At 39.8% G+C, this 18344-nt stretch overlaps 1 protein-coding gene across 1 annotated transcript in view; it reads left to right on the top strand.

The window, feature by feature from the left end:
• Nucleotides 1–18344, top strand: part of palld (palladin, cytoskeletal associated protein) — a gene marked incomplete in the record, with an annotated part of 82091 nt that overhangs the window by 8986 nt on the left and 54761 nt on the right. The window contains 3 exon segments of the mRNA XM_036211723.1: nt 1351–1629; nt 4486–5275; nt 5375–5466. Coding sequence (XP_036067616.1) covers nt 4487–5275; nt 5375–5466 — 881 coding nt within the window.

The raw sequence follows: 18344 nt of genomic DNA, 5'->3' as shown, positions 1-18344 counted from the left end.
CTGTTCCTCGTCACTGGCTCGTTTCACGTTTCGGAGTGGGAGAGATTCCAGGAGGCTCGTCGGTGTTCCTGTTCTTGGCAGTTGACCTCTCCTCTGGCTCGCCTCGCATCCCCAGCTGTCCCCCAGCCCATCTGGATGAAGCTCATCTGCTACACTATTTAAACATGTAGTTGTCAAGTTAGATAAACTAATTCTTATTTAACAGTCCTAGTTAATCACCTGTCCATCATGGGAGAGGATCCTTCCTTCATGTGGACATCCCTGAGGTTTCTTCTTTTTCCCCTCAATTTTTCCTTTTTCAGGAGTTTTTCTTCACCGAGAAGGAGGGTCTAAGGACAGGGATGCCAGGTTAACTTAGTTAGTTTAGTTTAGAAACCAGCTACTGTTTATATTTTCTGAATGACTTTATGTCTTTGTACCAGTAAGCACACTGAGATGATTGTATCGTGATATTGGGCTGTATAAATATAAAAAATAAAATCTACCCAGTCGTACAGTTCTGATCCACATTCCAGTGCAGACAAGGAAAACAAACGCGTTCATGGATCTCTTTGTCTGTAAGTGGATGCATCAGAATGGAGCAGAGCAGAGAGCTTCTGGTCTGCCATTGTAGGTTCCACATTACAACTCAAACTTTTACCAACGACCTCTTTTTGTCTGCTCCTGATTAACAATGATTTGAATAACAAAATACTTAGAAATGCTATTTTAATCTTGATTTTCTTTATAAAGTCCTCCTTCATGCGAAAAATGCCACAAGAACATGTTAAAAACACAATTTTCATCAGAGTGGGTCTTTAAGAAAAACTGAATGGTCACTCGTTGGTTGACGTGTGTTTGGGCATTCCTGGTGAGTTTATCAGGAACACTTGACTGTAATCAGAAGATTGATGAAGGACCAGAATAGCTTAGAGAACATAACACGATAGTGGTCTAGAAATAGATGAAGTGAGCCTCCATGGTCCTCTATCAACCTCTCTAACCTGCTGTTTGTCCTCCATCTTACATCTTACTGGTCTTTGGATGTCAGAATAGGCTGATCAGAGCGCACACAAGCTCACTAAACTTGACCAAAAGGAACAACCAGATTTTCCAGATCCTCCCAGAATGCATGAGGAAGTTAGAGGTCCTGGTTTGGGGGTCATCTCTGCTGGCATTTCCAAACGAGGCAAAAAGAGCCCTCAGCAGAAAGGAAAGAGTTGATGAAAAGGACATGAATCCTCTCTTCACATGCTGACAACAGAATAAAGCTGAGGTGTTGGGAATATCACAACAGCATGTGCTTGCTGTGTTTAATTAACAAAATACTGATTGAGAATAAAAATGTCTCCAACACCTTCTGTTCCACAGGAACACCTCAACGCTCTCTCCAAATGACTCTGCCACTAGTCTGGCAGTGTAACCCGAGCCAGGTGCCAAATATAGCCCCACACGGCGAGCGGTCAGGGACCGGCACAGATGGGACAGCAGGCCACTGCAGAGGCAGTACGCAGTTGGACCCTGAACCTGAGAGATCCTGCCGACTGCCTGATCAACAGGGCTGCCCCTCTGGACTTCTGTCTTCTTCTGGCCAGAACAAAGACAAACCTGGAACCGGTGAGAACGTTTGGACAAGCCGCCCAAGAGAAGGTAGGTTTCCTTCCAGTCTCTGCTTTGAGTTTTGTGATGGAGATGATAACAGAGGGTACAGATTTAGACTTATTCTCAATCTCTTCCTCAGTTCTCTTGGAATATTCCAATTTAGTCAAACAAATTCCTGTTTTTGTAGATATTGTAATGATGTAAGTATATACAATAGCACAGTTTTAACCAGACATTTGCCATATATAGACATCATCTTACAGTAGAGGATTTTTGGTTTTTTTCTGGGTTTTTCTAGTTTCTTGTTTGAGTCCACTCCTGTGTGTTTGAAGGTAGAACCTCTCTGCTGCTCATGGCGCTGCTGTGAAACATAGCCCAGGGAATTAAAAATAACAACAGCTGGTCTTCAGGACGCCATGAGGCGCCGAGTGTCACACTTCATCCTGCTTACATCTGCGGCAACGCTTTCAAATGTTATTCTGGGTTAAAATGCCGCTCTGAAGAGTTCTAGCAGTGCAAGTTATAAATGTTTTACATCTGATCTGTTTTATTTCAACACAGAAAGGGAAGATGTCTGATATTTAGATCAAATTCAAAAATACTTTAATGATCCCTGAAGGGAAGCTAAATTGTTGCATCACTGAGTCACAGGAAGCTACTCCAGGTGAGCGCTGCAGCAGGCTGACGTCTCACTGAAGATACTACAGCTTCAGAGAATCTACAAGAGCATGATGCTGTGTGCACTAGGCATGGACACATCTACTAGATATTTAAGTCATGGCTATTTCAAAGCTCACAGCTATAGATATGCATTATGCATCTGTTAGACATCAATTCATAAAGGTCTTTGCATCTCCCAGTTTAGATCTTTAGCAGACGGGTGATTCTCTGATATCAGTGCACTTTAGTGTCCCACAGGCTTACTTCAATGTTTTTTTAATATAAATTAAGCCATATGTGTCAAAGTCAAGGCCCGGGGCCGGATCCGGCCCTCCAGATCATTTTATTTTATTATTATTAATGACCCGATGTTATCTTGCACTCATTTCTAACTTGTATAATTTTGACAAAATATATTTTAGTGGAGAGTAAAATATTGAAAGTAATTTAAGGTTTAAGTTGATTTATTCTGGAATAATATTACCGACTTTTTATTATTCATAATTATATTAAAAATTAAAGTTTTAAAAATTGTCATTCTGCTAGCTTTTTGGACTATTTTGGCATTTACTAAGATTGTTTAGGCTATTTTGGAGTTTAGTTAATATTTCAGCTACATGCTAGCTGTTTTGGCTAATTTGGGCTTTTTTCCCCCTTTTTTAAGGTATTTGGAAGTTTAGCTAATGTTTCAGCTACATACTAGCTGTTTTAGCTAATTTTGTTTTTTTTTTCAGTTTTTTAGGATATTTTCAAGTTTAGCTATTTCTTCAGCTGTTAAGTAAAATCCTCAGGGCATCATTATAAGCAACTTGTAAGTTGTGCATTTTAGATGCTCTGTAGTTAATTCCCAGGTGTGGTGTGTACAAAGCAGAGCAGTAAGATTTGAATACAATAATTTTAACATTATCAGAACATGAATAAAACCTGCGTGCAAGAGTGTTTGCTGGAGCATATAATACAGAACATTGTCTACGGATGTTGTCATCATCAGTCAAATTGTCATTAATATTAGCTAAATTCCAAAATGGACTAAAAAAACAGAAAAAAGCCTAAATTAGCCAAAACAGCTAGCATGTAGCTGAAATATTAGCTAAGCTCTAAAATAGACAGAAAAAATCTTAGTAAATGACAAAATAGTCCAAAAAGCTAGCAATTTTTAAAACTTTAAAACTGTAACTTTTTAACATAATTATGAATATTAAAAGGAAAGCATATTATTCCAGAATAAATCAACTTAAACCTTTTACTTTCCATAAAAATATATTTTGACAAATTTATACTAGTTAGAAATGAGCACAAGATAACATCGAGCCATTAATAACAATAAAATAAAATGATCTGGAGGGCTGGATAGAATTACCTGGAGGGCCAGATCCTCCCACTGTCCAAAAACATGCTTCATAGGTTAATTGGTGACTCTAAATTGTGAAGGGGTGTGTGATTGAGGCCCTGAGACAGACTGGCCACCTGTCCAGGATGAACCATGCGTTCGCCCATCAGTAGCTGGGTTAGGCTCCAGCACCCCTGGTGACCCCGAAAGGAACTAGGCGGACAAGAAGATGAATGAATGAAAAGTAAACACTTCTAAGCGGACTTCATTGGGGTTTTACAAGTTCTTAAATATATACATATAGACATGTTTTTAATTCAAGTAATAGCATTACTAGCTAATGTTTCAATTACACTAGCAAGGAATGCTAATGTAATTCAAAAATTTAAATTCTCTGCTAATTTTTAAGATAACATTAGCATTCCTTGCTAATTTTTGGATAACATTAGCAAGTAGTGCTAATGTTGATCAAACATTGGCATGTCCTCTGCTAATATTTAGATCATATTAGTATTCCTTGCTAATTTTTGGATAACATTAGCAAGGAATGCTAATGTTATTCAAACATTAGCATTCCTTGCTAATAGGCGTGAGCCACTTTTCTCCTTCAGAATCAGCTGGAATTACGTTGATCGTGTTAACAATTAGCTCTGGTGTTAATGGGTTAATTCCATCATGGCCAAAAGTTTAGAGTTCAAGCAAACACCAAACAAAAAAGCCTGTCATTGTCACTATGACCTCCATGGGTGTGTAAACCCCCCACCACCTAAATCCAGAGATCCCTGCTCTGACTCATCCTGCAGCCATAGGCATTGTGAAGACTTTATTAATAACGAACCTGTCATTTCCTCTGACAGAGTGATCTCACGTCAGCACACAGGACCGGTCAGTTATTGGTGTCATGTGCATTTCAGGATGCAGGACGGGAGCCGGAACAAGTCGCTCCCCACCTCCAAGCTGCTCAGAGAACCTTCAGCAGGCAGAGCTCTGGAAGGCAATGGAGGGATGTTTTCTGAGGCGTCCTCCGATGGAGAACTCTGCATGGATTCAGGGACAGAGCTGGATTGCGGGGACGGAGACTTTGCAGATCTTAATGCCTTCTTGAGTGCGGATGAAATTAATCGTAGCCTCGACCTGGCCCGGGAGGCCTTTACTAATGTGTGTGAACCAGAAGATCCAGGCTGGGCTCGTCTTACAGAGCAGGAGCAGGCACTCCAGTCAGCCTCTTCCCTTCCCATTTCTCCACAAACCCCTGAAAACTTCAGTCTAAGCTCAAACCTGCAGCACCAGACCAAAGCTATTTGTCCTGAAGATCACCCAACAGTTCCCCTTCCCTCCAACCAGAGCACCTCCTTCAGCAAACCTGAACTCTTGGCTGGTCAGGCTCCATCCTCTGTGGAAAAACCTGTCTGCCACAAACCCGCCAAGCCTGTGTACAAGCAGGACAAACCCAGGCTGGTCCACGGAGGCCTGGAGCTGAGTGACCGGGCCGCTTCAGCCTCGGAGTTCTGCAGCCGAGCTGCCACTTTCATCGAGGAGCTGTCGTCCATCTTCAAAGGTTCTGCTCATGTGGAGCAGCAGGTTGAAGAGGAGTCATCCTCTCCCGACAGCGGCTATCTGTCTCCAAGAAACCAACGGGGCTCGGCCTCTGTTCCCTCGCTGCCTCCCGGCCAGAGAGACCAGGCGCAGAGCAGCCAGAGCGAGGTGAGCCCTCATTCAGCAGGTCCTGCAGTAGACGCAGCCTCTGATGGAGACCAACACTCTGCAGCATCTGCAACCTTTGGACCTTTGTCACCTCCTCAGTTCCTCCAAAAGCTGAAGAGTCAGGAAATAGCAGAAGGAAGTCCCATCCGTCTGGAATGCAGAGTTGGAGGAAACCCCCCACCGCTGGTCAGGTATGTCCATCTCCTTAATGCACTTCCTTGTTACTAAGACATCAGTGTCTCACTATCTGATCCTACATCGACTCAGCCCATTCATTGCAAATTGTGTATTTCAAAGAACTTGATAGAAATGAAGATGATTAGATGTTTTGCATCAAACAAAATGGAAGTTAATGTTCTTAAAGGTCCAGAAGGTCCTAAGGGTGTTATGATTCATTTAATGATTCCATTCATGTCATAATTAGTGGTTGTTGATACAATTAGTCAAATTTGGTTCAATTTGAACGATCTGATTCACAATATTTTATTGGTTTGACAGCTGTGTACTAAGGCTCCACAAGGATGTTGGTTTGATGAAGAGGCTGAGATCCATGTGCAAACGGTTTAATAGAACAGAGCAGGGGCATATATAGACGGCGTCAAAATGCAGGCAAAGGTAAAAAAACAGAGGTGAGGCAGAAGAACGAGATAACAGGCGTGGGTCAAAAAAACTCAGAGACTCAAGCTAGGAGAATTGCTCAGACTGACGGGTAAACACAATCAAGACTTCGCATTGAAGTTCAGGCTGGAATGAGTATAAGGTTGTGTCTGAAATCCCTCCCTAACCCCTAACTACTAAAAAACTATATAGTGCGGAGCTATATAGTGCCCTGGATTTTAACGGCAATTCGGACATGGCGCTCACTATTTTTCTTTTGTTTTTCCAAACGCTGGATATGACGTCACCAATTATGCAAAATCAAAATTGAATCAATACAAACATTTCACGTTTTATTAAGACTCGATTGATTGTGTTCTGATGATGAAAATGTGGATGGTTTATTAAAAAAATAAATGTAAACATATTTTTTTTGTTCAAAATTGTTCGACCGCAATGCAGTGTGGTCTATATTCTCTAATCTAGTGAGCATTGATGCACGCTAGTTTTTTGTAAAGACTTCTGGGAAATTTCTAGTGCACTAGATTTTGGAATTAGTAGATTTTGACAGCACTAGAAAATGGCGAACGCACTATATAATGAGTAAGGGGGAATTCGGAGACAGCTTAAATACTGGTGAGTCTGATGATGATGAACAGCTGTGCATGGAGAAGACTGGAGTGGTGGCTGATGGGAGTTGGAGTGATGAAGATGGTTAATACTCAGGAGGGGGGTCCCTCTGACGGTCAGAGGAGGACATGGCTTAGTGAGTCCTGACACCATCTGTAGCTGCTGATCTGCTCATCCCCTGAAAACTCTGAGCTTAGTGGAATATGTCGACATTTCTTTGAGGATGAAGACAGTTGTGATGTTGGTTCTTTTTTTAGAAGTTACAAAATGTTTGCAGCTGTTTTGTTTGGCTGGAGTCATTTTTGATACCCTACAGGTGATTTTAATCATGCGTTTCTGGTCACTGGTTTTAACACAAATTAAAAGTCCATTTTCTCGGTACGGTGGCCCTGAAGTTCAAATTGCACCAACATATCATTTAGTGCAAAAACATATAGATATTAAACATAAAAATATATTAAAAATGTAAACGAGGAAAACAAATAATAAAACAGAAACAACAGGACATTTTGGAAATCAAAGCAAGAAACCAAAACAATCATCCATCCATCTTCCTGACCGCTTTGTCCCGTTCGGGGTCGCGGGGTGCTGGAGCCTATCCCGGCTGCTGATGGGCGAAGGCGGGGTACACCCTGGACAGGTCTCCAGTCTGTCACAGGGCCTCAATCACACACATTCACTCTCACATTCACACCTAGGGGCAATTTAGAGTCACCAATGAACCTATGAAGCATGTTTTTGGACGGTGGGAGGAAGCCGGAGTCCCCGGTGAAAACCCACGCATGCACGGGGAGAACATGCAAACTCCACACAGAAAGGTCCCAGCCGGGAGTCGAACCGGGGCCTTCTCGCTGTGAGGCAAGAGCGCTAACCACTGCGCCACCGTGCAGCCCTTTGAAACCAAAACACAATTACAAAAAAAATGATGCAAAATGAAAATAAAATGTTTTGTGAAGCAAAAGTAATTTTCCTGAAATGAAACTGAAATGTTAAAAATCAAACACAATAAGAAACCATAAAGTCAAACCATAAAAGAAAACTAAAATCCTGACTGAATGATGATGTTTGAGTTTTCCAAAATCCATGCAGAATTTTGGAAAACTCTAACATCATCATCCAGTCAGAGATGTCCCATTGTTTCTACATTTTATGTGTTTATTTTTATTAAATGAAACAAAAAAATAAAAACATCAAAAGGTAGAAACTATGGGACATCGCTGACTGGATGAAATTCTGCATGCGTATAAAAGTTTAGTGATTAGTATGTCCAGTAGCTTCATGCCGAATAAAGTTGAAATGATGAAGAAACATCATCATCCAATCACTGATGTCCCAAAGTAGGGGTGAACCAAAATATCAATATCGTGATATTTAGTCCTGTGATTGATTCTCGATGTGTTCTCACCAAGTATTGATCTTTTATTTTTGTTTGAAGAGGCTGTAAAACGTTATGTTCATCATCCTCTGGTGAGACGTTCCTTTGGAGGTAGATAGAGGGCGCATGTTGTACCATTGTGTCTGACAACTAGTTAAATTCTTTAACTATTGTTCTGTTTACTACGATTTAGCATTAAGTAGTGGCACTGCTGTTCATGTTTACTATTGTTAACACTGAATTTTACAGAGAATTCAAATTCAATTGGAGTCAATGCTCATCAAAGACAGTATTACTGATTTCAGTACATCTATTATTTCTTGCACAAAATAAGACACAAGTTGTTTATTATGATTGTGTTCAAGATTAAAAATAAATGGGGATATATTTTCCCCAAAAATATGTGTCCTTCTATATATTGTGAGTTCTTAGAGATGATTTTCTTTATGAATTCCAGCAGTATCGTGATATCATCGATATCGTGAGCCGTGTATCCTGAGGTATCCAGTGAGTTCCAGCCCTGTCCCATAGTACCACCCTTCCAGTTTCTCAGTCTGTTTCATTTTTGAACATTTCACTTTGATTTCTGGAAATGACTTGTGTTTTCTGAAACTTTGAGTTTCTGGAATTTCTAAAATTTATTGTTGTTTTTTATCATTTGTTTTGGTTTTTTTGTGATCTTTACTCTGTTTCTGTGTTGGTTTGACCTGCACCTCAGAGCGTAATGATGGGGGGACTGATCTGAAGCAGGTCGGTGCATTTCTTCTTCTGTCTGAGCTGATGTGAAGCAGACGTCCCATCACAGATAAAGTGGGGTTGGGGGGGTGAGCGTCCCACTGTGTGGACATGGAGATGAACTGGGGGGTCTTCCACCCCCTGTCCTCTGGTGCCAGGCCGAGTGGATTGCTGTCTGATTGATGCAGGGATGGAGTGTTGTTGGCTCTGGGACGATGCCCCCCCCATGTTATCTTCACCAGTTCATCAACAAACTAAAAATAAGCTGCTCTCCTGTTTCTGTCGGCTGCAGCTCCTGTTTACCTGTCTTCCTGTTATGTGTCTGAAAACGTGACATCCCAAACCTTCTCAGGCTGTACTTTCCTTCAATCTGCAGTGAATCACTGCATCTTTAAAGGCGTGCCTTTTGTTTGTTCTTTGTTTTTGCGGCTCACTTTGCCCCGGCTTGTCTGTCTGGTCCCTTTGGAGAGCTTTCCATCATTCTGAAAGACTGCTCCCTGTTTTGTCTGTTTCCATGGCGTTTGAAGCTTTTTACTGGTTTTGAGGCCTTTTGTTCAAGCAGCAGAGACAAAGTCAGAAGCTCCTGATGATAATCCCCCCCAGCAGGCTGTGAGGGGCCTCTCCTCAGGTTGTATAAATAGTCTTCAGGCCTGCAGGAGCCGTGCTCAAGCATGCGGGCAATCCAATGACGAGGCGATTTGAGTCCTGGCTCCACATCTTCCCTCACCTTCTTGGGGAACATGAAGGTGCGCCTCTGACAGGCGGGGAGAATGAAAGGACAGGTGTGGAGGGAAATGCCACAGCTTCAGGTGCTCTAATAAGATCCACAGAGGAAAACACAAATCATCTATTTCACTGAAAGCTTTGTTTGTGTAGAAACGGTCAGTGAACACTAGATGGCAGCATGTTGTTCACGATACACAAATGAAGGGAAGTTTGCTGCAACTAAAGTCAAAATGGTTAAAGGAGTTTAGAGTCCTAAAGAGAAAAATAAAACATGAAATGATCACTTTAAAACTTTTGAGCCTTTCAATCATTATTGTTGAAGGTTTATTGACATGTATCAATGAAAACATTATGTCTACTATTATTCATGCTGAAGATTTTATATTACATTCATAATGTTGCACATGACCACACATGTAAATAAAATGTATAAAAGAAAAAATCAAATGTAGAGAGACATAAAAAATGAGACATCAATCCACATTAAAGATCCAAAATTAAAGATTTATCAAAAATAATGCTGCCACAAAGGATTATTTTAAAAGTCGACTAATCACCGATTATTTTTTCTGGTTAGTCGACCAATCGGGTCGTGCAAACTGGATATAAGGTACACATCTTAACCTTCGTTAGCTTTAAACAAACTAAAAACTTGATATATAGCATTATACTAGTGTGAATGCTGTTAGCTGAATTTGACCGATAAAGATGCTAGTGCTGAAGATGCTAAAATTAAAAGCTAAAAACTAGGGCTGCCATGATTAGTCGACTAATGGACTATTAAAATAGTTGATAAGTTGATATGATGCTTCATATTATATGGAGTCAGAGTGTAGTAAAGTTGAAAGTTAAAATGGCATTCTGCTAGCTTTATGGACTATTTTGGCATTTACCTAATAATTCACCTACATGCTAGCTGTTTTGGCTAACTAAGCCTTTTTTTTCTGTTTTTTTAGGCTTATTTGGGATTTAACTAATATTTTAGTTGGCTTTCAGTTCAGTTTTTAGCTATCAATTTAGCTATCAATGTTCAGCGACCAAATTCAGCTTACAGCATTCACACTAGCAGTGTCACAGGTAATGCTGTATATCTAGTTTTTAGTTAGTTTAAAGCTAATGATGGTTAAGATGTGTGCTTTATATCTAGTTTGCGTATGACCCAATTAGTCGACTAATTGGAAAAAGTAATCGGTGATTAGTCGACTACTAAAATAATTGTTTGTGGCAGCCCTAGAAAAAACGCTGAAGTTGATAGGAGAGCCTGCTAAATTATTAGTTAGATGCCAAATTAGCCTAAAAACTGAAAGAAATCCTAAATTACCCAAAACAGCTAGCATGTAGCTGTTATATTAGCTAAACTCCAAAATAGCCTAAAAAAAATCTCAATAAACGCTAAAATAGTCCACAAAGCTAGCACAATGACATTATAACTTTCAACATGACTACACTCTGACTCCATATAAAATAAAGTAACGACTAATTAATACTTAAATTAGTTGTTGAATACTTTAATAGTTGATTAGTCGGCGATTAGTCGATTAATCGTGGCAGCCCAAATCAAAAGCAACAACAGTAAACGGATATAGTCAACAGAGCAGCTCCATGTTTGTCATTAGATCCCAGTTTGCTGTTTTCATTGGAAGAAAGTCTGTTTTAGATCGCTCTTGTTTTTCTGTTAAAAATGTCCACTGAAGCCTTGAAGGTTTCAAAAACAATCTGTATTTACTTTTTATTCTTACTAATGTGTGTTACTTTAATGAATACAGAATCACAATAAATAAATTAAACAATATTCTTCATTTTCTCCTTTTATTTCATGACATGCAAACAAATATTGTATTTGGCCCGCGGACCGGATCCTGTTTAGATTTTGGCCCTTGCGTGAAAAGGTTTGGGCGCCCCTGGTCTAATGCTTCAGAGCATGGCAGCTTTTGCACGGGGATGGAGGCATTCCTGGTGGTGAGGTGCTGGGCGTGTCCTCCTGCGGTCGACCACAGTTTGTCTGAGCCAGAGAGTCTCATGCTGCTGACGGGCTGGTATGCTTTGGTTCCTCACGCACGCTCGCTGTTTACTGTAATTCTGTTTATAGTGATGCATTTCTCCTTCTACACGTCGCATCCTGGTGGAAATGTGAGCGTTTTTCAGAGTGAGGTCAGTCCTGGCCTTGCTTTAGCATCTTCAGAGATCTGATTTTAGGTTCAGATTAACGCTCGGATTGAAGGAAAAGTAAATGAGTTTGTGAGACCAAAGAGAGCATTTCTAAACACAGCGTCTGTGTGAGGTCTCACTCTGCAAAGGTTTCGTGATCAGACACAAATGATCTCTAAATGTGGCGTGCTGAACTTAATCTGAGGTCCCAACTGCCTCTTCAGACATTGGCCTGCTCATGAAACCGCTCAGTGTGAGCAGATCTACTTGAAATGACATTTCATTAAACTAACCGTAGTTTTTGTTTCACAACAGTGCCAGCAGGTCTTTGGCAGAGTGACGGTTACCAGGCAACACAAAACAGCTGTTTTTACGAAATCATCTGAGGGGGGGGGGTGACAGGGCAATAAATCTGTTTGTGACGCCATTAAATCACATCATCAGCTCGTGAAGATCCATCTGTATTTTCACATGGTTTCACAGAGTCCCGCCGGCAGAACCATCTCCGCCGGCTGCAGCTGTCTGTCACAGAACCGGCAGACAGTTCTGGATGGGTTCTTACTGTGAGAATGACTTCTGAAAGGGTTCCCAACAGAACCAATGCTTAAAAAAAGGATTTTTACATTTTATCAAGCAGAATATTGAGAATATTAAACCTCCTGGGTGCCCCCCCAGCCCCTCTCTGGACATGGGCATCTGTACCCGATTCAGAACGACTGAAGGAATCTCTGGACAGAGACTTAAATAGGATGATTTGGTCTTCAGAACCTGAGGTGATGCTGCAGACGCTTCTGTCAGAGAAGAAGCTCAGCATCTGCTCCCCTTCAGATGACACCTGGTAAGAGAACAAGTATGATTCAGCAGAACTTTAGCCATCAAAACCCTTCCAGCTAGAAACATGCATCAGACAAAAAGATGACGATCACCTCGATGCAGATCTTTTCCACACAACAATGTCAATGATGTACAAGTGCAGATTTATCTGAAATAAAAAATGACACACAAGAGACCATTTTCACGTGACGTCACTTAAAACGGCGAGTGTGTAAAGTGACCTCCAGTTTCAGGTTTAGAACGACAAAGCTGACAGCTGTTCGCTGTTCAAGCAGTTTTATGTAAATAATGAAAGACAACCAAACGTAACATAAATGTGTACAATATTTATTTAATAAATTCTCTACCAGGTTGTATTGTTTTCTCTCTTAGATCAAATGTCTGATGTAAATGTCTCCTTTTACTAACATTAATTCCCATCAGTTTTTGTGCTGATCGCACTTAAAAGACGTGTGGATATCATCAAGTAAAATAGAAACCATTAGAATAAAATCTGCTCAAATGAAAGGTTGATATTTTCAATAAAACCTCAAGTATTGAAGGATTATTCAAATTTGTATTTAGATTTGTGAATAATTTAAGACAGGAAATGAAAATACAGTTCAGCAGGATATTTATAAAATAAATATTGGACATTTTTCTGTTGAAATTGGTTTATTTTTATTATTTACGTAAAATTGTGTTAAACAGCGTTCAGCTGTCAGCTTTGCTGCTTTAAACCTGAACACCAGAAGTCAGTATTCACATTTTTGTCCCTGTCATCATTTTGTCTGTCGTCACTGTGAAAAGGTTCTACTTTGAGCGGTTCAATCTGAAGTTCAAGAGCAAAAACAAATAACAAATAAATGCAAAAACATCACATGTTTCAAAGTCAAGGCCCAGGGGCCAGATCCGGCCCTCGGGGTATTACATATTATTATTATTAACCTTTTAACTTCCAGCTTAACTAAATGGCCGGGAGCATTTAGAAAACATGTTTTTAAAAATATTGATTCTGTGTATTACTCCCCAAGGTACGGAGCCTCAAAAGGGACATAAAAAACTGAAGTAAAAAAAAAAAAAAAAAATTGAAGTAAAAAAAAATTTGAAGAAAAAAAAAGTTTTTTCCTAAAATTTCAGTTAAAAAATCTAGTTATTGACTCATGCGCAACAAATAGTACCTGGTGTGCACCAGTTAGCATTGTTAAGATTTTTTTTTTTTTTTTTTTTTACTTCAATTTTTAGAAAAAATATTTTTTTCAGTTAATGTCTGATGCGAACCAGCTAACCACAACAGTGTTTTTCCCTAAAAATTGAAGTAAAAAATTGTTCTGGAGTAGCTGATGTGCACCACTTACAATCTAGTGTGCACCAATTAGTAACTAGAATTTTTTTTGTTTTTAACTTAATTTTTTAGGGAAAAAATTACAGCTACTATCTGGTCTGCACCCGTTACTAACCAGATTCTTTTTATTTTTTATTGAAGTTTTTTTTTTTTTAAAATGGATAGTAACGGACGTACACCAGATAGTAACAGATGTGCACTAGTTACTAACCAGATATTTTTTTCACAGAAAAAAAGCATTTTTTTAACTTCAAATTTTTTTAATTTGATGTCTCTTTAGGGGCTCCGTACCAAGGCAACAATCACCAGAAAAAAAAAGGGTTTTTTTTGGTGATTTTTTTTTTTTTTTTGGTAGTTAAAGGGTTAACAGCCCGATGAAATCTTGTATAATTATGACAGGACACATTTTATGGAGAGCAACATCTTTTGGAATGTTTAAAAGTTAATATTTTTATATAAAATGACATACAAGTAAAGAAATGTTAAGGTCTTTTTTCTTTTAACATTTACTTTATTTCTAACTTGTATCATTTTGACAAAATATATTTTTATGGAGAGTAAATATTGAAAGTTATTTAAGGTTTAAGTTGATTTATTCTGGAATAATATTTATTTTTTTTAATTAATGTTTATATAAAAAAAAAGTTACTTTATAAACGCTTAAAGTTATAAAAATGTAGTTTTCGAGTGTTCTATAAATGTTTATCCTGTTCGGCCCGTGACCTAAGGTGTGTTTTGGATTTTGGCCTCCTGTGCGATTGACTTGACACCCTGATCTACATGAATCCCTCAAAGACCCTGATAGACCAGAGTAGAAGCATTTTATAAGACTACAGACTTTTACCCAGTAACTTAAACCAGCCTTCAAAATAAAAGCTGGAAGAGTAAATTCTCCCACAGAAACATGACAAAATCCTTCCTTCGCCTAAGGTTAAAGATGCTCCTCTTCACACACTTATTAAACAGACTTTACATGAGGTCATGTCAGGTGACTCACTGCTAACTCATGACATAGCAGCACTGCAATGCCTCCTGTTTAGACGGTCATAATTTAAAGTCTCTTATTAGATCTCTGCAGGGGGGATAGAGAAAGAGAAGCTCTGCTGCCTTCATAAAAAAGAAGTTTCAAGCATGATCTCATTTCATATTTAAGATCTCATGAACTAAATAGCTGGGAGTGGCAGTGAAGCTGCACATGAGCCCCGGCCTAAAGCTGTATGTACACCCAATGCTGCATCAGCAGAGGGATGTTACACAAGCAGGACGACACGGAAAGTTGTCGAGGTGATGTTAGACGGTCAGTTTGACGCGTGATGTGGTTGTTATCCTGCTGTGAACTGAACTTTTGAGCGTGTTTACGCTGTGTTTGCATTTGAGCTCATTCATTTACAGCCTGCCATCAACAGACTTTGACTCAACCCGTGATGGATTCACCTCCACCTGTGTGCGTGTCATGCAGAAATCAGCTGAGACACACTCAGATGGACACATGTCGCGGTATTCGCCACCGCCATGCTAACACGCCATGGAAGCTGTCTCTCTCTCTGCTCTGGTCTGAAGTGTGAAGTCTCACCCAGCTGGAGAAACTTTTCTGTTCACTTTGGGATTCTGTCCTCTGATGTGTTCAGCACATTGCATCGTTTCTGACAGGAAAACCTGACCAGAAAAGTAAATTAAAACCCACACAAAGGACAGAGTAAATCTGAGGAGGTTCAACACCAGGATTTAAGTAAAAGCATGACTGCTGTGGAAGAAAAGGAAGCATTAGTGCTTGACAAGAAGATGATTATCCCAAAGACAGGATGAGGAAAAAGGTGCGCCAGGATTTTCCTCTATTATTCCATCTGCTCCAACCAAGTCTCCCATCATCTGCCACATCCCAGCTTTGAGGTCAAGCAATCAGGATTCCATAAAAGAGTAGAGCTGGGCGGATCAATCCGAAATATCAGTATTATGGATCAGACCAACCCACATCATTTCAACTCGCGTTTAAAAACGTTTCTGTATCTGCAAAACAGACCCAGCAGAGACCAGTCTTTTAAGGTCTCAAACTTCAAAATTAGCAATAAGCCTTTAAATATATCTGTGGGATATGTCTTAATCTTTTATAAGTATATAATAATTTTTTTAATAATTTTCCAAAAATTTGGAGTTTACCCAACATTTTAGCAACATGCTTATGTTTTTGGCCAATTTGTTATCTACTGAGGTTTTTATAGCCTAATTTAGCGGTTTGCATCTATTTTAGCAACATGCTAATGTTTTTGACTAATTTAGTTTATTGAGGAATTTCAGACTATTTTGGAGATAGGAACAAGCTAGCTTTTTTGCATTTACTAAGGTTTTTTGGGCTAATTTGGAGATTAGCTCATATTTAAGCAACACACTAAATATTTTTGCAAAATTGGCATGTTTTAGTTATTTTTAAGCAATTTTACTACAAAATTTTCAGAAATTTAGGTCTACTTCAGAGCGCTCTTTCATAGTTTTTTAACAAAATTTCTAGTCTTTTAGCAAATTTTGCAAATAGCTTTTGCTCCCTTGAGCAATTTGGGTAATTTTAGCAAAATGCTTCAGCATCTTCAGTGACTATTTTCAGCAAAAAGCATTCACACTAGCATTATTGCAGGTAATGCGACTTTTATTTTATTTTTGTTACTTTTCTTTTCTTTACAGTTCATTACTCCTGTAGTTTTCTTTGAGAGGGAAGTTTTCTGCCTGCCGTGGCTGAAGGATGGGCAGTGGTCAGGTCATCTCTGTTTACGGCTGAACAGCTGGACTTCCGTTTCTTGCTGAGAAGTTTAGGTTCTTGGCCTCAGCTCTGCAGCTGGACCAAGCGGTCAGCACTGCGTTGCATTCCTATCCTGGCCCGTTAGATGACTCCCCCTCACGCTGAAAAAGGCAATCAGATCGGGCTTACAGTAATCCGTCTTTTGATGAAACGTTTCAGGCTGATGTTTTTACGGCATGTAGGAACTCTGTGCGGCTGCCAAAGAGTGTGTTTGAAGTGGAGCTCGATTCATGACGGTACTGGGCAGTGGAATTCAGTGTGTGCTGCTGTCTGTGAGTCAGTATAAAAATACCAGCAGGCTCTGTTGGCACGTCAAACCTCTCTAATCAGATGTGCAGAAAACTTTGCGAGGATGCATTTTACGAGCAGACGGGAGGTCAGCTGAGGCTCATAAAGGAAGCAGAAGTCTTCCTTCCCATGTGCACGTGACAGGATAACAGCTGTGCCAATGTTAAAGTCCCACTCCAATCATCTTTTGATTTATTGTAAAATTGAGTTCAGTGTTTTTTTGGTTTTTTTTTTATAATGATGGTGTCATTTTTAGCCAAAACCAAAAAACGTGTCGTTTTCTAGGACACAGTTCCTGCAGAAAAGCAGGAGTTCATTTGAAATTTGGGTCATTTGGCGTGGAGTAAGCCTCCCCTGAAATCCCAGCATCCCTTTTTTAACACTCTCTCCTTCTAGCTTACAGCCCCTCACAACACCAACATAACATTACCGGTGCAACAAAAATGGCTTACAATATTGAAGTTATCCAGCTGTACACGTCAGGGCCGTCCTTCAAGCCTCATGTTCCTGTGGAGAGTCGCCCGGCCCGATATCCTTCATGTGTCTGTGCCTGAGGAGGGGTTCTGATGTCACTCACATCTGTCTGGCTGCAGGAGCTCTGTTTTCTGGATTCGCTGGAAAGGGTCCCCTCCTCATGGGTGTTTTTTGGGCCTCTGGGATCTGCCATTTTGAGGAGGGGTCTTTGGTTCGTATTTCAGCTACATGTTAGCTTTTTCGGCTAAATTGGGCTTTTTTTTGTTGTTTAGACTGTTTTGAAGTTTAGCTATTTTTTCAGCGACATGCTAGCTGTTTCGGCTTACCTAAGTTTTTTTTTGTTTTGTTTTTCTTTTTTTGGCATTTAGCTATTATTTTAGCTGCCTGTCAGCTTCAGCCTTTTTTTTTAGCTTTTAAGCTTCAGCGTTTTTAGCTGTCAATCTCAGCATCTTCATCTTCAGCAGCCAAATTCAGCTTACAGCATTCACACTAGCATCATCGCAGATTATGCTATATATCTAGTTCATAATTACTCAAACATTACAGTTTCAAAGTTTTAAAAATGTAGTTTTAGTGTTGAGTAAATGTTTGTCCTGTTCAGCCCGCGACACAAGGTGTGTTTTGGATTTTGGCCCCTTGTGTGATTGAGTTTGACACTCCTGAAATATGTCCTCCATCATGAGAAAATGCTCCAAGAACATGTTAAAAGCACAATTTTCATTTCATTTTTTGAAGTTTTTAAAGTGTCTGAAGCTTAAGAAGAGCATGTCTGTTCCTCCTTTATCTCTCCAAATATTTCATTCTCTTGCTGATGATTTCAAGATTGAAACTCTGATCCTTGTGGGAGTGACAGTATGATCTGCAGGATTGTGCTCTCACTGACGAGCGGAAGATGTTTGACGTTGATCAGAGCTCATATTTGTGTGGAGAAGCGCCGTGGGAGGAGGAGAGGTTGCAGAGTTCACGTCCTGACTGCAGCAATGTCAGCCTGTATCCTCTTTTGGCATTTTTCTCTTCAAGTAGCATTTTGTTGGCCAGAGATTTACTGCAGTTTTGCGTCTGTTTCAGATTTCTGCTCACAGGGTCTCTCTGTCTTATCATTCCTCCACCCCAAACGTGTCAGACTAGAAATGAATGAGTTTAAGGA

Source organism: Oryzias melastigma, linkage group LG4 (genome assembly GCF_002922805.2).
Source record: "Oryzias melastigma strain HK-1 linkage group LG4, ASM292280v2, whole genome shotgun sequence".
NCBI classification, from domain to species: Eukaryota; Metazoa; Chordata; class Actinopteri; order Beloniformes; family Adrianichthyidae; genus Oryzias; species Oryzias melastigma.
This window is presented reverse-complemented; position numbering and strand designations above follow the sequence as displayed.